Below are 16,774 nucleotides of genomic sequence, written 5' to 3'. Positions count from 1 at the left end.
TCAGGGAAATTCAAATCAAAATCACTTTACACCCACTAGGATTGTTAAAATTAAAAGACAGATAGAAACAAGTTCGGAGAGGATGTAGAGAGATTAGGAAACTTATACACTGTTAGTGGGAATGTAAAACGTGCAGCTGCTTTGGAAAACGATTTGGCAGTTCCTCAAAAGGTGAAAGGTAGGGACTTCCCTGGTGGCTCAGTGGTTAAGAATCCGCCTGCCAATGCAGGGGACACGGGTTCAAGCCCTGGTCCGGGAAGATCCCACGTGCCACGGAGCAACTAAGCCCATGCGCCACAACTACTGAGCCCGCGTGCTGCAACTACTGAAGCTCGTGCGCCTAGAGCCCATGGTCCACAAGAGAAGCCACAGCAATGAGAAGCCCGCACACCGCAACAAAGACCCAACGCAGCCAAAAATAAATTTATTAAAAAAAAAAAGTGAAAGATAGAGTTGCCACATGACTCAGCGATTCCACCCCTAGGTATATCCCTAACAAAAATGAAAACAGAACACAGGCACACAAATGTTCACGGCAGCATTACTGGTAATAACAAAAAAGTGAACACTACTCAAATGTCAATCATTGGATGAATGAATAAATAAAATGTGCTACAGCCATACAATGGAATGTTATTAATTGTACTTTTTAAGCATATGAATTGTACAGTATGTGAATTATATCTCAATATAGCTATTAAAATGGTAAACAGCTCTGATTATATAGTCTTATCACATAAAATATAAAGTGCTCCCACTGGAAAGAAATATAGAAATTACAAAACTCACTTGTTTTACCAAAGATGAAATGGAGGCTCTCAGACCTAGGTAGACTAGAATGGGACCTGCCTCTAAACCCAGTCCCCGGGCTGTTCTCACTCTGGAGTGGACAGTGGTGCAACTGCTTTCCAAGGCGTGGTCAGCCAGCTGAGATACTGACTGCATGAAGAATAGGTGCAGAATTCCTTTAGAGAGTAGCTCCTGACATGCATTCCTTTTCTTTAACTACCACATGGCTTTTTGGGGGGAAGGTAAAATTACAGCCTCAAATGTCCCTCCTTCCTCTTCTACTTCTGCCAACACAAACCATAATGAATGGGAATGGGAATATTAGAAGGGGCAATGTTAACACACCCCTGCCTTGTCTGTGGGAAGGCCACCAGGTCACCTGAGATGATCAAAGTACATTCATCTTACTATCTGCACAGAACTTCCATCCAATGGTCAAGAGACTGGGACATGGCCCTGGGCTGGCTGGGCACTTAGCTGTCAATTACTGAATGAATATGTATTTCCCTGCAGAGGATCATCCCACCTGAAGAAAGGAATGTGGAAATAGCTCATCTCTCCTCCCTGAAACAAAGATAACTTGGCCCACAAGACACCATGAAAAGCTTAGCAGAGAAAGTTTCAAATACAACTGTGAAAAAGTTAGCCTTGGCTAAAGAAGGTAAGGTCAAGTAAAACTTAAAAATCACTTTATAAGGATTCAGTAATAAATCATTCATATATTTGCAAAGCTACTGGGGAGCCCCAAAAGAGTTTGGTAAACTGACAAAAATTATTTAAATTAGAAAGACAAAAATATTCTAGTCGCCCCTAGCAACAAAGATTTTCCTAATTTAAAAAAATAAATGAACTTGTGGGTAAAGTGAGATGCAGGTATTATAATTTACCATTTTCTATTCAAATGTGTTGAGAATTCTTAAAAAGTAATCTGATGAATCTTAAGATGTTGACTAATATTTTCCAATCCAAAGTCTGCAAATATTGGTCTTTATTATGATTTGCAAAGAATCCAATGATCATCTTTTTCTTCCTTTACACTGAGGCAACAAGGCAAATGCATTTTTAAGGAATCAAGGGATAATACAAAAGATGCTAGAAGGAAATCAAAAGGGGAAAATAGTAACATAGGAAAATAAATAGGCTACATTATTTTACATAGATTTTAAAATACATATATGACATCTATGAAATATCTCTTAAATTCTTTTCTAGATATGGAAGAATTAACAAACTGCTAATAGATCCATTTACATAGATGATTCAGTCAGTATAAAAAATAGTTATAATACACTGAATAGTCATCAGAAACATCACTTGGGTCCTCTGAAAGATTAAAAAATGAAAATAAAACTCTTCCTTGCTGTCCAACTTATTCAATTCTCCCCTCAAATGAAGTTTAGCTGAAAACAATGCAACTGACTTAAGCTCCGCACAGGCAAATCTTGGCAGCCCTCAACTCTGTCTATCTCCTTGGCCTGTTAAGCAAAATTCCTTCACAAACTGTTGGTCTCTGCAATAACTCCTACAGAGCTCATTACTGCCAGCATCGGCCTATCCCCCGTGTTGTGCATTTATCCCCGGGATGCATATCAACATGTGGCACATGTCCTTGACGTGCACAGAAGGGCTGCACCCCAGGACAGCAGCATGCACGACAATAGTGTCGACTCTCACTTCTCTATGGTTGCTGGGATGTAACCGAGAAATCTAATAACTGTGACAGTGGGGCCTTTCGGTTTTTCCTTGCCTTTCCAGACAGTGAAGCTGCACAGACACTAATGAAAGGTTAAATGAATAGGAATGGTTGACAAGAGGTACAATAAAGAAGGAGCTTGGTAATCCAGACACTGAGCAGAGATCCTTGGCTCAAGCAGAGAAAGGACAGCACATCGTCGAGTCACAATATTTAAAACAGCTTGCTATACACAGAGGCTTTTGTGTCTGGGTACACGTCTGGCTTTGGACTAAAAAAAAAAAAAAAGACACTGAAAAGGAATTTCAGCATGGGGCACTTTGGCAAATGTAAGGTCATAATAAGAGAAAAATGTTTTGTGTGGGTTCTTACATCTTTGTACTGAACACAAAAAAGCAGAGACTATGAACTCGTGAACCACAAGTTCCAAGACAATACTGTACATTTTGACAACTATTAAATACTGTATCTAGAGGGGTGGCTTGATGCGATTCCCACTGGTAAGATATACATGCAGTGACTCATTTAGCCGCTCTACATTCTGCCTTCCTTGAGGAAGAATTCCTGAATGCTCATCTTAGAGTTCTATAGTCAAGGTCTAGTCTTCAAGTGATTTGTTACGAATACTACCACCAAAACTCTCAAGCCATCTTCCACTCACTGCAAAACTTCCCAGCAGCTTCCTGTAAGGAAACTGAATTTATCACCCTAGCAATGTGTAAAGTACAAGGCAAACTTTTTTGTAATTTCAAGTGACTGCAGTAGTGAAACGTCCTCGACTAGAATTCTTAATTATGGAATTAACTTTTTTTCAGTTCCCCACTCACTATACCTTAAGGGAAGGTTATATTCCTTGGGGAACTGATTTTAAATTATCATAACAAGGCTATGCAAATCACCAAGAAAAAAGTGCTCCAGAATGTCAAGGGAAAAATAAAGCAAAAGGGAAAAAAAACTGACATTGTTAGATACAAATTTTTTTAAAGGAAAAAAATGTATGACTCTGCTATGGCCAAACATTAAAAAATGATATATCTTTAAAACTGTTCCTATGCATAAGCACAAGTTAGAATATAGTTTCACAATAAATGGTAAAATCGTACTGAGAACATGCTTTAAAACAAGGGAGCCTCTTTGAACAGCCAAATTAAATTATAGCTGAACTCTTGCTTGTACTGAGGGTTCTAATAAGCCACAAATAAAGACTTTTATTGGCTAGCAACATAATGAGAGCTACTGTGCAGAAGATTAAAAAAAGACCAATCTGGGTAGTTTATCTCACCGATTGTATTATTTACTTAAATGGTAAATAAGTTTGTCCAAAGTAATGCTATTAAAAACTAGCATATAAATATTAAAGCGCAATTATGATCAATGACCATTTAAAGTAAACATCACAAATTTTAGTGATAAACAAATGTGAAATTAAACAAATATTGAAGTTAATACCACTTAAGTTCTATTTCTTTAAATTTAACTAATTTATTGATCCCTAATACACTGGCTTTATAAATGGTTTACTATTTATGCTTATATCATGAAGTATTTATCTTAAAGGAGTTTTCTCTCCAGAGTACGGCAGTTACGCGTATAACTACTTCAAAAAAAAGGAGGTTGCCCTGAGTGAACAGAAAGAAGGTACCCCCCTCCTCAGTGATTTGGTAGGAAGTTCCTTTTAACAGAACTTTGAAGGTTGGCCTCTTTAACAGACCTCCATCAGTTGACAAAGCTACAAACAGTACTTAGCAAACCAAAACAGATTTAAAATGTATCGGGGTGCATTTTGCTTGATCCTCAGATCATCTGAAAGGTAGAACCCTAGAAATCTTAGCTGACTATTTGACTGTTCTTGGAGACAGTTCTGCTGCTTCTATCACAGCTAAAAAAAAAAAAAGAAAGAAACTACAATAGCACCTCCAAGCCTAAACACTAAGCCAGTACTCATTATCTCCTCTTTTTCTGCAACATTCTGATTGCTAGAGTGATTTAAAAAAAAAAAAAAACCTTAAGTATATCTAATAAAATCATGAGGCTCCCTCTAGCTCTTGAGAGAGGAGTTTACTAACCAATGATCCAATGATCCTATGTAATTCCCATCCAACAGGAAAGATTTGAGGAGGCTGCCTTCCTTCCACAGAAATGTTTTTCAACTGTTTCTTGTAAGGATGTAGATGGTAAATGAGACCAGCTGCAGAGGAATTCAGAAAGCACTGCTCCTCAAGTCCGCAATGAGTTAAGAATCTATTAACTGCTTCCAACCTAAGCCTTAGATACAAAATTCTATAGTGAAACTTTAACCTGTTTAAACTATATATACACTCCCAACTTAGATTTACCCACTTGCTAAAACTAAATTTAATCAAAAAATAAGGACATGCATGAATGAGTATCTATCTACAGAAGTTGTTACTTGTAATCCGGTCTCAGTTCTAAAAACCTACATATAAATTCAGGATCTTGAAATTTTTTAAAAACATTTTATTAACAGTGTATCTGTGGCTTTTATATAAAAGAGGCTGATGGTAATTTGTAGAAAACATGTCCATGTACCATAATATTTATATACAACACTGTTAATAACTTTTATTGTTTAATCTTTTCTGCTATTCAGCCCTAGATATTTTGGGATTGTCGTTATTCAGAAGACTATAAATACAGTCCAAGTATGCCATTGATATTTAGTCTACTTTACAATAGCCATAAAAGACACACAGTCAACTGGCAAATCATTTCAAACAAGTGAAAATGAAAAAATGCTAAATCGAACTCCTACTACTCATTAGGACCACCTTTCAAATACTCAAGGAACATTTAAAATTGTCTGGAACCTTAACTCTAAAATTAAAAATAAAGGGAACCACTACCTTCAAGTCATCACCTATTGGGGGCTCCCTTAATATAAGAAATATTCCCAGGAACAACAAAAAAAGGAAAGCTCCCCCCACCCCCACCCCTTTTTGAGCCAGTGTCCAATTTCTTCTTTTCTGAACAGCTGTATTATCCAACTTAAGTTGCTCTGCTAATTTCGGTCCCACAAGGACTAACTTGGAAGGCAAAAAAATACAAGAAAAGATCAATTTGCTGGGAAAGATCAAATGAGAAAACTGTGGGGACAGCACCAGGTCAGTGTGTGGAGAACTAAGCAGACCTGTTCTTCATTAACTGTGGCTCTCTGGGGATGTCACACACTACCTGTCCGTGGGCTTTATTGAACTGCCTAACCCGCCTCTCTGTTCCATTCTTCTGGGCTCAAGTGAATCATATCCTGCTGCTGACAAGTTAGCAGGGGACTGCGGCTGCAACATGAAAGTACTTTTCTTTCTTGTCTAAATCAGGCAGATTTTTGAAAAGACGACACAGCATTGACTCGTGACATGGCAAGATGAAACGAGAGGTCTGGGCCGGTCTTGGAGCTGTGCAGATAAAAGTAATCAAATGACACTCCTGGAATGCAAATTGGCATTCTTGACTGCAGCAATTGCACAACCATGAAACATCCCTGACAGCAAGCAAGATTAGGACAAAATGTTATGTAAAGCACTGAACTCAAAAACTCTCACTTGAAAATTCAAACTGTAACACTTACATTTTAATATAGCAATAGTCAGCTCCGCTTTTGTCTGCTGCTTTTTGTAATCACATATCCCTGCCTGACAGATATCTTACATTTCAGGGGGAAGAAAAACGTCAGGTATTGGGAAGGTACGACTGCTATTAATATTTTCTTCCTATTTATTTTTTAAAATCACGCAAGGTTGGTTCTTTTTCAAAGCCTTACATGCAAACAACAGCGAACTTAATATTCTCAAGGACAGTTTGAGACTTTTCTCACAAGATACTCAAACCAAGTTCACGTTCAGCCTCAGTATTACTTCCCTCAGGTGAAGACACTCCTGTACGTTGGTAAAGTGATTAGCAATCTGGATTTTACTACTCTCCAGGAACAGAAAGAGCAGCTCCAACTAAGAACTTCTTTAAGGCTGAAGAGTTTAAATAAAGCAGCTATAAATATAACACAGAACACAGATACCCTATGAAAGTTCACAAGGGATTTTTTGGGTGACTCCAAAGGGTCAATCAAGCAAGTTCTATTAACTTGCACAGGGTCTCACTACTCTTGAGTATGTCCTCAAGTCAGACACACTACACAGGAATAAATTCCACCACTTAAATAATGTATGTGTGTGCACAGTAACATCTGAAACTGCAGAATACAAAGCAGTGGGTGACAAATGTGCTTAACCACTGTTCAAAGTGATTAGTATTTGGGAATAGATGTGTAGACAAATAGTATATAGGCGAGGGGGGAAGGGAAGGAAAACAATACCTACAACCGGCTTTTACAGTGTTCTGGGGGAAAATGCGGCTATAAGAAAAACCCTCAAGTGCTAAACAGATATATTTAATATTTTGTTTTGACGCCTCCACTTAAATACAGATTCCAACCACTGCAACTGTCCACGAAGTACATAAGAAATAATAAAACAGGCCACTTTCTGCCACTTTAATCCTGGGTACACAGGATTATTTCATGATGTCTTTTGTACATCAGTTTTACAACAGCTTGACTCTAGGGTAAATGCGAACCACCGTAAATCGCACACTGCTTTCAAAACCACTTTAATTTCTGTCAGCTTTACTGTAACCTCAGTCCTGGGCTCACGTTTTTTTTTGTTTGTTTTTTTTTTTTTTTTTGGTGCCTGCATTTGACAGTCGCATCCCCTACACTCCAGTCGTAACTTTGATCACTGAAACGAGATGTCACATTAGGAGGAAGGGAAGAGAAAAAAAAAAAATGCCAACCCACTATCTCCCTTTTTCTTACATAGTCCATCTACATGCGGAACGCAGTATATCAGAACCCCAAGAGGGGGTAACAATAGCAGCAAAGGGTGGGAGCAAACTAAAAGGAAGGGAGTGGTCCAGCCCCATTTCTAACAAATCACTTCCCCGAAAGCGGACAGAGCGCTCAGCAGCCGGCGAGCTAATTGCCAGCTGCCTCGCTGCAGAGAAGCTGCTTCGGGTAGAGGGGCTGTGCTGGAATCTCGCTTCGCAACGCCTTCCCATCTTCTCCACCACTTGCACTTGGAACTTTTTTTTTTTTTTTTTTTTAATCTCAGCCTCACTTTACAGAGAATTTCACCCAGGTTTAGGTGGGGTATTTTTTCTTTTTTTTTTTTTTTTATCCTGCCCCCTCCCCGGGCCCCAAATGCCACCCTCCAGTCAATGTGTAAGTAACACAAATCGGCTCCTGTCGAACTCCACCTCAAAATCTCTTTCTCTCTTTAGGGTTGATTTTACTGCCCTGCGTTTTACACATTTTTCAGAAAACCTCCAGGAGCACTTCCTACACCTTCTTCATTTACAAAGGGAGGGTTCCCCAACGGGAGGGCGAGGAGGGGAAAATAAGAGGTGCCGGGGACCGGGCGGCGGTGTCCTCCCCGCGCGGCACACCAGCGCGCCCAGGCGCCCACGCCCAGCCGCCGGCCCCGCACTCGCGGGCAAGTTTTAAAAGTTACCGTGGGTCCAAACGGCGTTCCTCTCCGCCCCGAGCTCCTTCCAGCGCTCCATCAGCCCCCGCCTGCCTCCCGGCCCGTCCCAACTCCCTGGAGCCGCCTGCCCGCTTACCGCTCACCTTGCCCCGCCGGCCGCGAGAGGGGCAACCTTCCCGAGCCCCCCTCGCCCGTGCGCACACCCGCCCTCCCACCTGGAGCTCTCCTCCGCCACTCGGGCCAAGTTGAGGGGCGAATTCGGGAGCGGGACCGGGGTGGACTGGGGCTCTCCTTTCCTGCCCGCCCTCCCCAGCGCCCCCCTCCACCTCCCGCCGCTGGACTGGAGGAAAACACGGCCCCCGGGCGGCCCCCGAGGCGCGCCGACGCGGGACTCCTTTCTTCCGAAGTCTAGAATAAAAAGGAAAGGAGGGTGGAAACTTCTTACCATCTCGGCATGCTGGTTGTCAAGTGCAGCCCCCGCCTCTTGGTCTCCTCTTAGCGGCCGCGCCTGGACCAGCCCCTCCGCCGCCTCACGCTCCTTCAGTCTCGGCCTTTCTTTCCCTCCCCCTCCCGATTTCCTCCGGGCAGCCGCTCTCGCCGCCTCCGCCTCTCCCCGCCCGCCCGCGAGCGCCCTCGCCGCGGCCCCTCTGCGCTCAGGTGACTGATTTACAGCCGCGTGCAGGGTCGCCTTCGCTCCCCAAGTCGGAGCCTGCCGAGTTCCCCCGGTTCCTCGGCACAAAAAAAAAAGGAACGGACTGTCCCGGGAGGGGGCTGCTGGGGGGCGGAGTAGGGGGGGGAACCGGCGGGCGAGGTGACCTCGAGCGGATTTGCAAGCCGCACAAGTTTCTCCTCTCTCTCTCTCTCCAAAACTGTCGCGACTACAATGTTGTTTCCCTTTTGCAAAATAAAAGTAGGTTGGTTTGGTTGTTTGTCCTCAGATTCTAGGGGGCTAGTGAAGGAGGATGTATGTTTCTCCCGCGCCCTGTTACTTTTTTTTCTCTCCCCCTGCTCTCTCTGGGAATGGAAAAACTGGCGCCCCCCCCCGGGGGGTGCGGGCTTGGAGGTGGAGGTGGCCGGTAGCACCCAGCTGTCAAAAACGAGTGGGGGAGACCGGAGGGGAGGCTGCGAAGCGCCGAGGAAAGGGCGCGAACTTTATTCCGACTGCAGCAAACCGCGGCGTCGCTTTCCTTTTCGGGCACTCGCCCGTGTGGGTCCCCTATGACCAGTTCCTCCTCCCGATCTGCCGCCACCCCCTCCTCCTCTCCCCTTACGTGCCCCCCGCGCTGCCCCGCGCGCCGCTGGGGAAGGCGAGGGAAGCGGAGGAAACCCCAGGGGCCAGAAACTCGAGACGAGAACGTGGTGGGCGAAAAGGCCAAAAGTTGCGCGCGGCTGGGGGGAAAAAAGTTTTTTGGTGGCGGCGTGCTTTTGTGCCGGGCCAGACGCCGGCTTGCGGCGAGGGCTTCCTTCCCCTTCCCCTGGTCTGGGCCGAGGGCTGGAGACGCCGGGGGGAGAGGAACGGCGCTGCCGCCTCCGCGGGTGCCCGCGGGGGAAGACCGGTCACATCTGTGGGTGACACTCAGCCGGCCCGAGTCGCCCTGCCCCGGAGATGCAAAAACGCTGGCCGCAGGCTCAGCGCGCACACGCCTGCCGCTGAAGGACATTTCTTAAATGCAGGCAAAACACACTCCCGGCCGCAAGAATGAGGAGGAGGGGGGTGAATTTAATCACCGTCATCTTCCTAACGTACACTTTGTGCCAAAAACATCTCCGCGTTGTGCCGATTTATCATAGCCTGAGCAAACTTTCTGCTTATCTGACAGGGGAGGGAGTCACAGGTTTCGAGCATCCACCCTCTGAGCACTTGGCAATCAGGTCCGAAGAAGGCGAACGCTTGCTTGGCAGAACAACAGGTCTGGTTACCGGTTACTACTAAAAAGAGAAAATCATCTCTCCTTCCTTTCTCTTTTCCCCGAAGTAGAGGAAGAGACTGCCCAATTGCATTCAGAGGTCAGAATCAAATTCCTTTGAAAATACGCAGCCTTGGAATTATGTAGTTGTATTTTCTTTGATTGCACAGTCTGCTCTTAAGTTTAATATAAATTTTCGCAATAATTAAAAATTTTCCGGAGCCGTGACTGACGAGAGACTAGGCAGCCCAAGTAGCCACAGCTGTTTTGAAAATGTGATTAAGCTTATTATTCACGTGGATCCAACTTTTTAACAGCGGGGTCACCGCACCTGCAGTTCTGTGTACTGATTGGGTCCAAATTCCTGACGGTTTTTAGGCCCTTTCAGAGCAGATTTCAAGTCACTTCTGCTTTTGTGAATTCTCTACACCATCTTGTTGTGGAAAGGTTTGTCTGGTGAACACTTCGACAATATTATACAGTAAATACCTTAGAGTTTTAGGCACATGGTTTAGCTGGAGGATTCTAGTGGGAGTCAGAAGATTACTTCTCTCACTATAGTGAAACTCAAAGTATAGAGTAGATATCTAATGACTAGCCATATATATAAATGCATGTTATCTAAGAAGGCTCATCTTTAAATGGTTTGATTAAGGTGTGGAGCGTGTTCTCTTATTCTGTAAACATAACTGTAACATTATCCTATAGTTTGTAGAAACTGATTACACAAGGGATAATGATGACCAAATGTACATTCTGAGCCACTGAGGATCATCACAAGAATTCTCCAGAAATGAGCCAAGTTGCAATGCGTTTTCCTGTATCACAGAGAGATGAAAAAAAACTAGTTGCTAATTTCAGTCATTACCCATACAAATCCATTCACACACTTACCACTTGGACAAGTGACAGACCGGCAATTGCCAAACAATTGTATTCACAGAGTACATTTTTGGCTGCACACCTACACTGGCCAACAGGCAGAAGTTATGCCACATCAAGCAACCTGTAATTTACATTCCCGTGATTGGTTCCAGATCTGTTTTTGATGTTAGCATACACACAGTTTATGTGAGGCAAGATGTGTCTATTTGGGGTCCGGCGCCTTTCTGGAGAGAGTCATTATGTAGATGGGGAATGTGTTGGGCTGAAGAGCAGCCCTTGGAGAAGGTGGAAGAATTTACGGAAGCAAAGCGTGTAAGAGAGTTCCATAGTCTCTTATTTCCTCCAGTGAGTTTGTAGGGTAATTCAAACAAAACCTTAAGTCCTTTCTGTGTCCTACAAAACCTTACTGATCTACACCTGCCTGACCCTTTCAACTCTTTTTTCCCCCATTTTTCATTCCCCTCATGGACTACACTAAAGTCACACTGATTTTCTTTCTGTTCCTTTACCTTGCCAAGCTCCTTGCTCTTTGCCCCTGCTGTTCTCCCTACCTGGAATATTCTCCCTCATTTTTTAGTGGTTCCTTGTTAGTTACCTGTCAGCTGTAACTTGTCCTCTTCAGACTAATTAAAGTAGCTCTTTGCCTACCACCCAAAATACCCCTCACTCTTTCTCCCCTTACTCGTTTTCTTTATATCCTTTAGCCATATCTGAAGTTACCTTGTTTATGTGCTTAGTATTTTTTTTTCAACTAAAACGTAAGCTCCTTTGGAGCAAGGGTCTTCCTTGTTCACTTTATAGCCTCTGCGCGTAAAGCAGTGCCAGGCACAAAATAAACTTAGAAATATTATTTGAATTAAGGAAGAAATGTTAAAATCATTACACTATGTTGATGATGACGTACCTTAGAGCCAGACAAGTTCACTTAAGGCATATGGGAAAAGTGTTCCCTATCTGTTCTTTTGGAGGATGGTGCAAAATTCTTGACTTCCTGCCCCAGGGATCCTCAAAGTGTGTGCCAGGCACCCCTGTGGGTCTACAAGACCCTTTTACTGGGGTCATTTTTATTATAATATTGAGAAATTATTTGCCTTTCTTGCTCACATTCTTTCATGAGTGTAGAGTTTTCCAGAGACAATGTGACTTAATCACAGCAGACTGAATGTAGAAGCAGATACAAAAATCCACCTATCTTTTGTTATATCAGGCATTAAAGAGATAACCCAAAATGTAAATGCCATTTTTCTCACTCATTTTTATTGTTGTTTTGGAAAACATTTCTTTTTTATTTCAAAATATGTGTATATATTCATTTCCTGCGGCTGCTGTAACAAATTACCATACATTTAGTGACTTAAAACAACACAGATTTATTATAATTCTGGAGGTCAGAAGTTCAAACTGGGTCTCACTACACTAAAAGCAAGGTACCTGCAGGCTTTCTGGAGACACTAGGGGAGAATCCATTCCCATTTCCAGCTTCTAGAGACCACCCATATTCCTTGGCCCATGGTCCCTTCAATTTTTAAAATCCATAATAGCCAGACGTGTTTTTCTCATGCTACATCACTCTGACACTGCCTCCTACTTTCACTTATAACTACCATTGTGATTGCATGGGGCCCATCTAGATAATCCAGGATAATCTACCAATCTCAAAATCCTTAATTTAATCACATGAGATTTATTCACAGGTTGTAGGGATTAGGATGTGGGCTATTATTAGGAGCCATCATTCTGCCTACCACAGTATAGTAACAAATGATGGTTTTATTATTGTTATTTTAAACAAATTAGGAACTATTTAAAATTTTTCAGAATTTAAATTTCTGATACAGTAAATATCAATAAGCGATTGCCCACGTACACAAAAGTTCTTTGTAACCTTCAATAATTTTTAAGAGGTCACGAGACCAAACACTTCAAGAATCCCTGGCTAGCACAATAGCTATTTTCCCTTCTTCCATGCCTCAGGTTTGACTAGATTGTACTAAACCTTTGCTGTGATTGTGTTAAGGATGGGCATGTTTCCTATTTCTGGTCAATGAAGGATTAGGGGAAATCATAGGGGGGTGGGGGGACACATTAAAACAAACAAACAAAAAAGACTGACAAGAAATACAGTGTCCCTTTCTGCTCTGGATGTTAGTATGGAGAATGTGGTACCTGAAACAGCTGAATCCATCTTGTGACTGGGAGGTAGCCCATATACCTGGAATAACAAAGTAGGAAGATGGAAAGCACCTGAGCTCTAGATGTTATTGACTGACTGAATTAACTAACCCCAGATGGCTTGGGACTGCTTGTTAGGTGATAGAATTAATCCCCTTGTCATTTAGGCCATTTTGAGCTCACCTTTCTATTACTTGCAGCTTAAAGCTTCCTAAATGTTACAGAGAAGTGGCATGTCTTTGTTGTGTTTCCATGTGGGAATTCCTATCATTTTCCCTCAAATTTGTATATTTTCTCCAAATCTTGTGGAAAATTTGTCTAGAAATTGGTAAAAGTATTATAATTCTGTAAGAATTAAAAGTGACCGATCAATGTAGAGATTTACTAGTTCGAATGAATGCAAGAGATAACATATTTTGGAAACCAAATAAGTCCTTAAATTGACAATTTCAACCTGTGATTTTGTGCAGTGCTGTTAACCTTGCTAGGAGATCCTGAATAATACATTATTCAGATACTGCCCAATGTATTCACAATGGACTACAGTTTTTTGTAAAGGCGTTAACCCAAGAAATGCAAAGAGAAAGAATATGTTGTTATGAGAAAAAAATCTGAACTTAAAAAAGCAACTCAATTTCAATGTCAAAACCAAAATCAAGGCAGACAAAGTATTTTCATCATTAAGAGAAAAATGAGTTTCTGTGGAAAAACATAAATACTAACACTCAACTTGAACATGCTTTCAGACTCACAATTAACATTTTGACCAACATCAACACAAAATGAAAGAAATTTTTCTACAAGTGTAAGCTTAATCATGAAACAAAGATCAAGACTATCAGATAAAGCAATTAATGTTCTCTAAGTTTTAAATTTTTGTTTTAACAATGGTAGATTTTAAATATTAAGTTTTGTAGATTGATCCTGAAGTTTTTAATGTATTTCGTTTAGCATTTATGTTAATGTTTCCCTTTTTTTTCTAATGCTTTCTATTATTAAATGTCCTTATCAGGTAGAATTAGTTTTTTGTTTTTTTTTTTTTAATTTTATTTATTTATTTATTTATTTATTTATGGCTGTGTTGGGTCTTCGTTTCTGTGTGAGGGCTTTCTCTAGTTGCGGCAAGTGGGGACCACTCTTCATCGCGGTGCGCGGGCCTCTCACTATCGTGGCCTCTCCCGTTGCGGAGCACAGGCTCCAGACGCGCAGGCTCAGCAATTGTGGCTCACGGGCTTAGTCGCTCCGCGGCATGTGGGATATTCCCAGACCAGGGCTCGAACCCGTGTCCCCTGCATTGGCAGGCAGATTCTCAACCACTGCGCCACCAGGGAAGCCCCTAGAATTAGTTTTTATATATTATTTAAATATATAATCTTCTCACAAATATATTAGTTCATAATACTAATAAACCATATATTGATTATTAGATTTTTTTACAGAAAACCTCTATCCCTATAGCAGAAAAATGATTCATTATTTATGATTACGGTCACTCATTATTATTTACTAATATATAAGTGAAGTGTTATGAAAAATATAGAATAATTTGTGACTTGGGGAATTCTCAAGAATCCCAATTTCTTATTCCTGACTCCAAAGATTAACATGTCAGAAATTTGAAAACACTAGATCTGTGTTTGTCATACCAAAGTATTTTTAATTTGTCCTACCTTAAAATGATTTTTTAAATTCTGCGTTATTTTATAGTTATCTGTTAATCATTTTGTGAATAAATGCAGCAACGTTTACCCCAATCCCTATTCTCTTTGACTCTCAGATGCATTTGATATTGTTGATCAACTTTCCCAAACTCTTGTAGTGGTTTCTTTCACACTCTCCTATCCTGGCTCCTTCCTTTCCTTCCTCACAGCCTCTCCCCACCCCTTCACACTTACTCCTCCCCACACACAATATGAAATTTGCCCAGAAGGTCAAACCTTTCAGTTTTTCTCCTCTCTCTTTATTATGTTCTTCTTCAGTGTCTGAACCATCCCAGCTGCAACCTGATCTCAACCTGATCTCTCTATTCTATTTCCCCCCAAATCTAGTCCCCTTGCTTATAATGCCTAAGTAGATCTTGCTGAGTGTTCAACAAATAGCTTATCTTCAACTCAGACTTAACCTAACACAAACCATCAGCAACACTTCCAAATTATTCTTCCCAACTTTACTTTTTCTGCCTTTACTGTTCTGTTCACTCAAGGGCAAATCGTATATTCATCTTTGAATAATTTTTTCTTTGCCTTCATTTCCCAAATCAAGTCATTTACTAAATCACAAAGAAGTTCTTTCCATGTATTCCTCATGCCCAAACATTTTCACTTCATTCAGGTGACCACCATTCTTTCAGGTTAACTATTGTGACAATTTTTCAATTATACTCTTTATGTCCACATTCTACACCCATTCTAATCTATCTGCTGCCAGGTTTGGGCTTTTCCAATTCTGTTTTTATTATATGTCTTTCCCCTGCATAATAAGTGGCAAAATAAATAAATCTTCCATCTCACCCTATTTTCTACCATTCAAGACAAACTGTAATGTTTGCCTTTCAAGGCTCACCTTTATTCAACTCTTACATTGTACCAGGTACAGTACCTGGTACCTAGTAGTTGCTCAATAAATCTATATTGAATGAATGAATGACTTACCATATCTATAAAATGAACCTACTGCTCTAGTCAGATAGACTTCCCAGAAAACGTGCATGATCATTTCTATATTTTTCTTCTGATTTTCCAACTGGATGTATTCCTTGCTCTTTACCTCTTCATATCTGTGCCAATTTATTTCCCTTAACTTCCAAAGGTCATTTGAAGCCGCTCAGAAAATGGGACACAACTACATTAAGATCATTTAAGATTATAGTTAAAATTTACTGGTACCTACTATGTGTTAAGTTCTTTATTATTTTCTTTATAGATATGTTATCGAATCTTCTCAACAAACTGTAGAGTTAGGCATTATCATTGTATGGATGAGAATGAGGCTCTAAAACTTTAAGTACCTTGCCTAAGGACAAACAGCATAGAAGTGTTAAAGCAAAGATTGCATCTCAGGTATAGCCTCCAGTCCTGAAGTTCCACCCAGCTTTCAAGCACCTGATCAGATGCTACATTCTGCATGGAACCTTTATTCCTGTGGCTCTCTTTCTCTCTCTCCCCTGACCACTTGCAACCTTTATAGTCTGGATGATTGATTCATCACTTAATCACATGCTGTTATGTATTTATGGTTGTTTTACATGTATCTGTCTTACCTCCTTAATGAGAAGGTAAGCTCTTTGAGGGCAGAGACCCTACTGATCGCACATTTCTCAACTCCCCACCATCCTGGTAGTGACAGGCTCATAAACAAAGAAAGATATTTAATGAAATAATTTATGAAAACAAAGTTCTAATTCTTAGACATGAAATAGTTTCAGATGAAAAACATTCTGTAGGAATTAAAGTCCTCTCGTCACAGATTCAAATGTTACATGAACTTAGGATAAGTTTTAACTCTAGCTGTATCTGGTCACCTGGATATTGGGACCAGGTCACTTTCTTTTGCTTTGTTTTAATTGCATGCTGTTTTGATGCTGCTTCACTCATATGATTGTGTCACCTGCTCAAGCAGTTGTTAAAGCCCCACCTCTTCTGAGTTATATGGACGATTGCGATATAATTGTGTCGAGCAGATCCCCACTTATGAATCTTTTCTCATCTCCTGTATTCTCTGTGATTATATTAGCCAAGTCACCTCTCTCCTACCAAGAAAATATGTATCTCATTTATGCACCCCATACTTCTTGCTTTTTTCATATATAAATGTTTAGCACCTGCCCTGAGAATACT

The 16,774-nt window shown here is 41.2% G+C and overlaps 1 protein-coding gene across 6 annotated transcripts in view; it reads right to left on the bottom strand.

Moving 5' to 3' along the window:
* BNC2 (basonuclin zinc finger protein 2) overlaps positions 1-9,233 on the bottom strand; it is a 422,437-nt gene extending 413,204 nt beyond the window's left edge. For 4 of the 6 annotated variants that reach the window (XM_057548290.1, XM_057548287.1, XM_057548291.1 and 1 more), the window contains exon 1: positions 8,420-9,233. Coding sequence is in view for 3 of the 6 variants with exons in the window: in XM_057548287.1 (XP_057404270.1) it covers positions 8,420-8,422 (3 nt within the window). In the remaining 3 variants the exon portion in view is untranslated. Of the gene's footprint in view, positions 1-8,117; positions 8,139-8,419 lie in introns of those variants that run through there. The other 2 variants (XM_057548295.1, XM_057548303.1) reach the window with 2 other exon arrangements.
* Positions 9,234-16,774: the final 7,541 nt, after the last annotated feature.

The sequence above is a fragment of the Balaenoptera acutorostrata genome, chromosome 6 (assembly GCF_949987535.1).
Source record: "Balaenoptera acutorostrata chromosome 6, mBalAcu1.1, whole genome shotgun sequence".
Taxonomy (NCBI): Eukaryota; Metazoa; Chordata; class Mammalia; order Artiodactyla; family Balaenopteridae; genus Balaenoptera; species Balaenoptera acutorostrata.
This window is presented reverse-complemented; position numbering and strand designations above follow the sequence as displayed.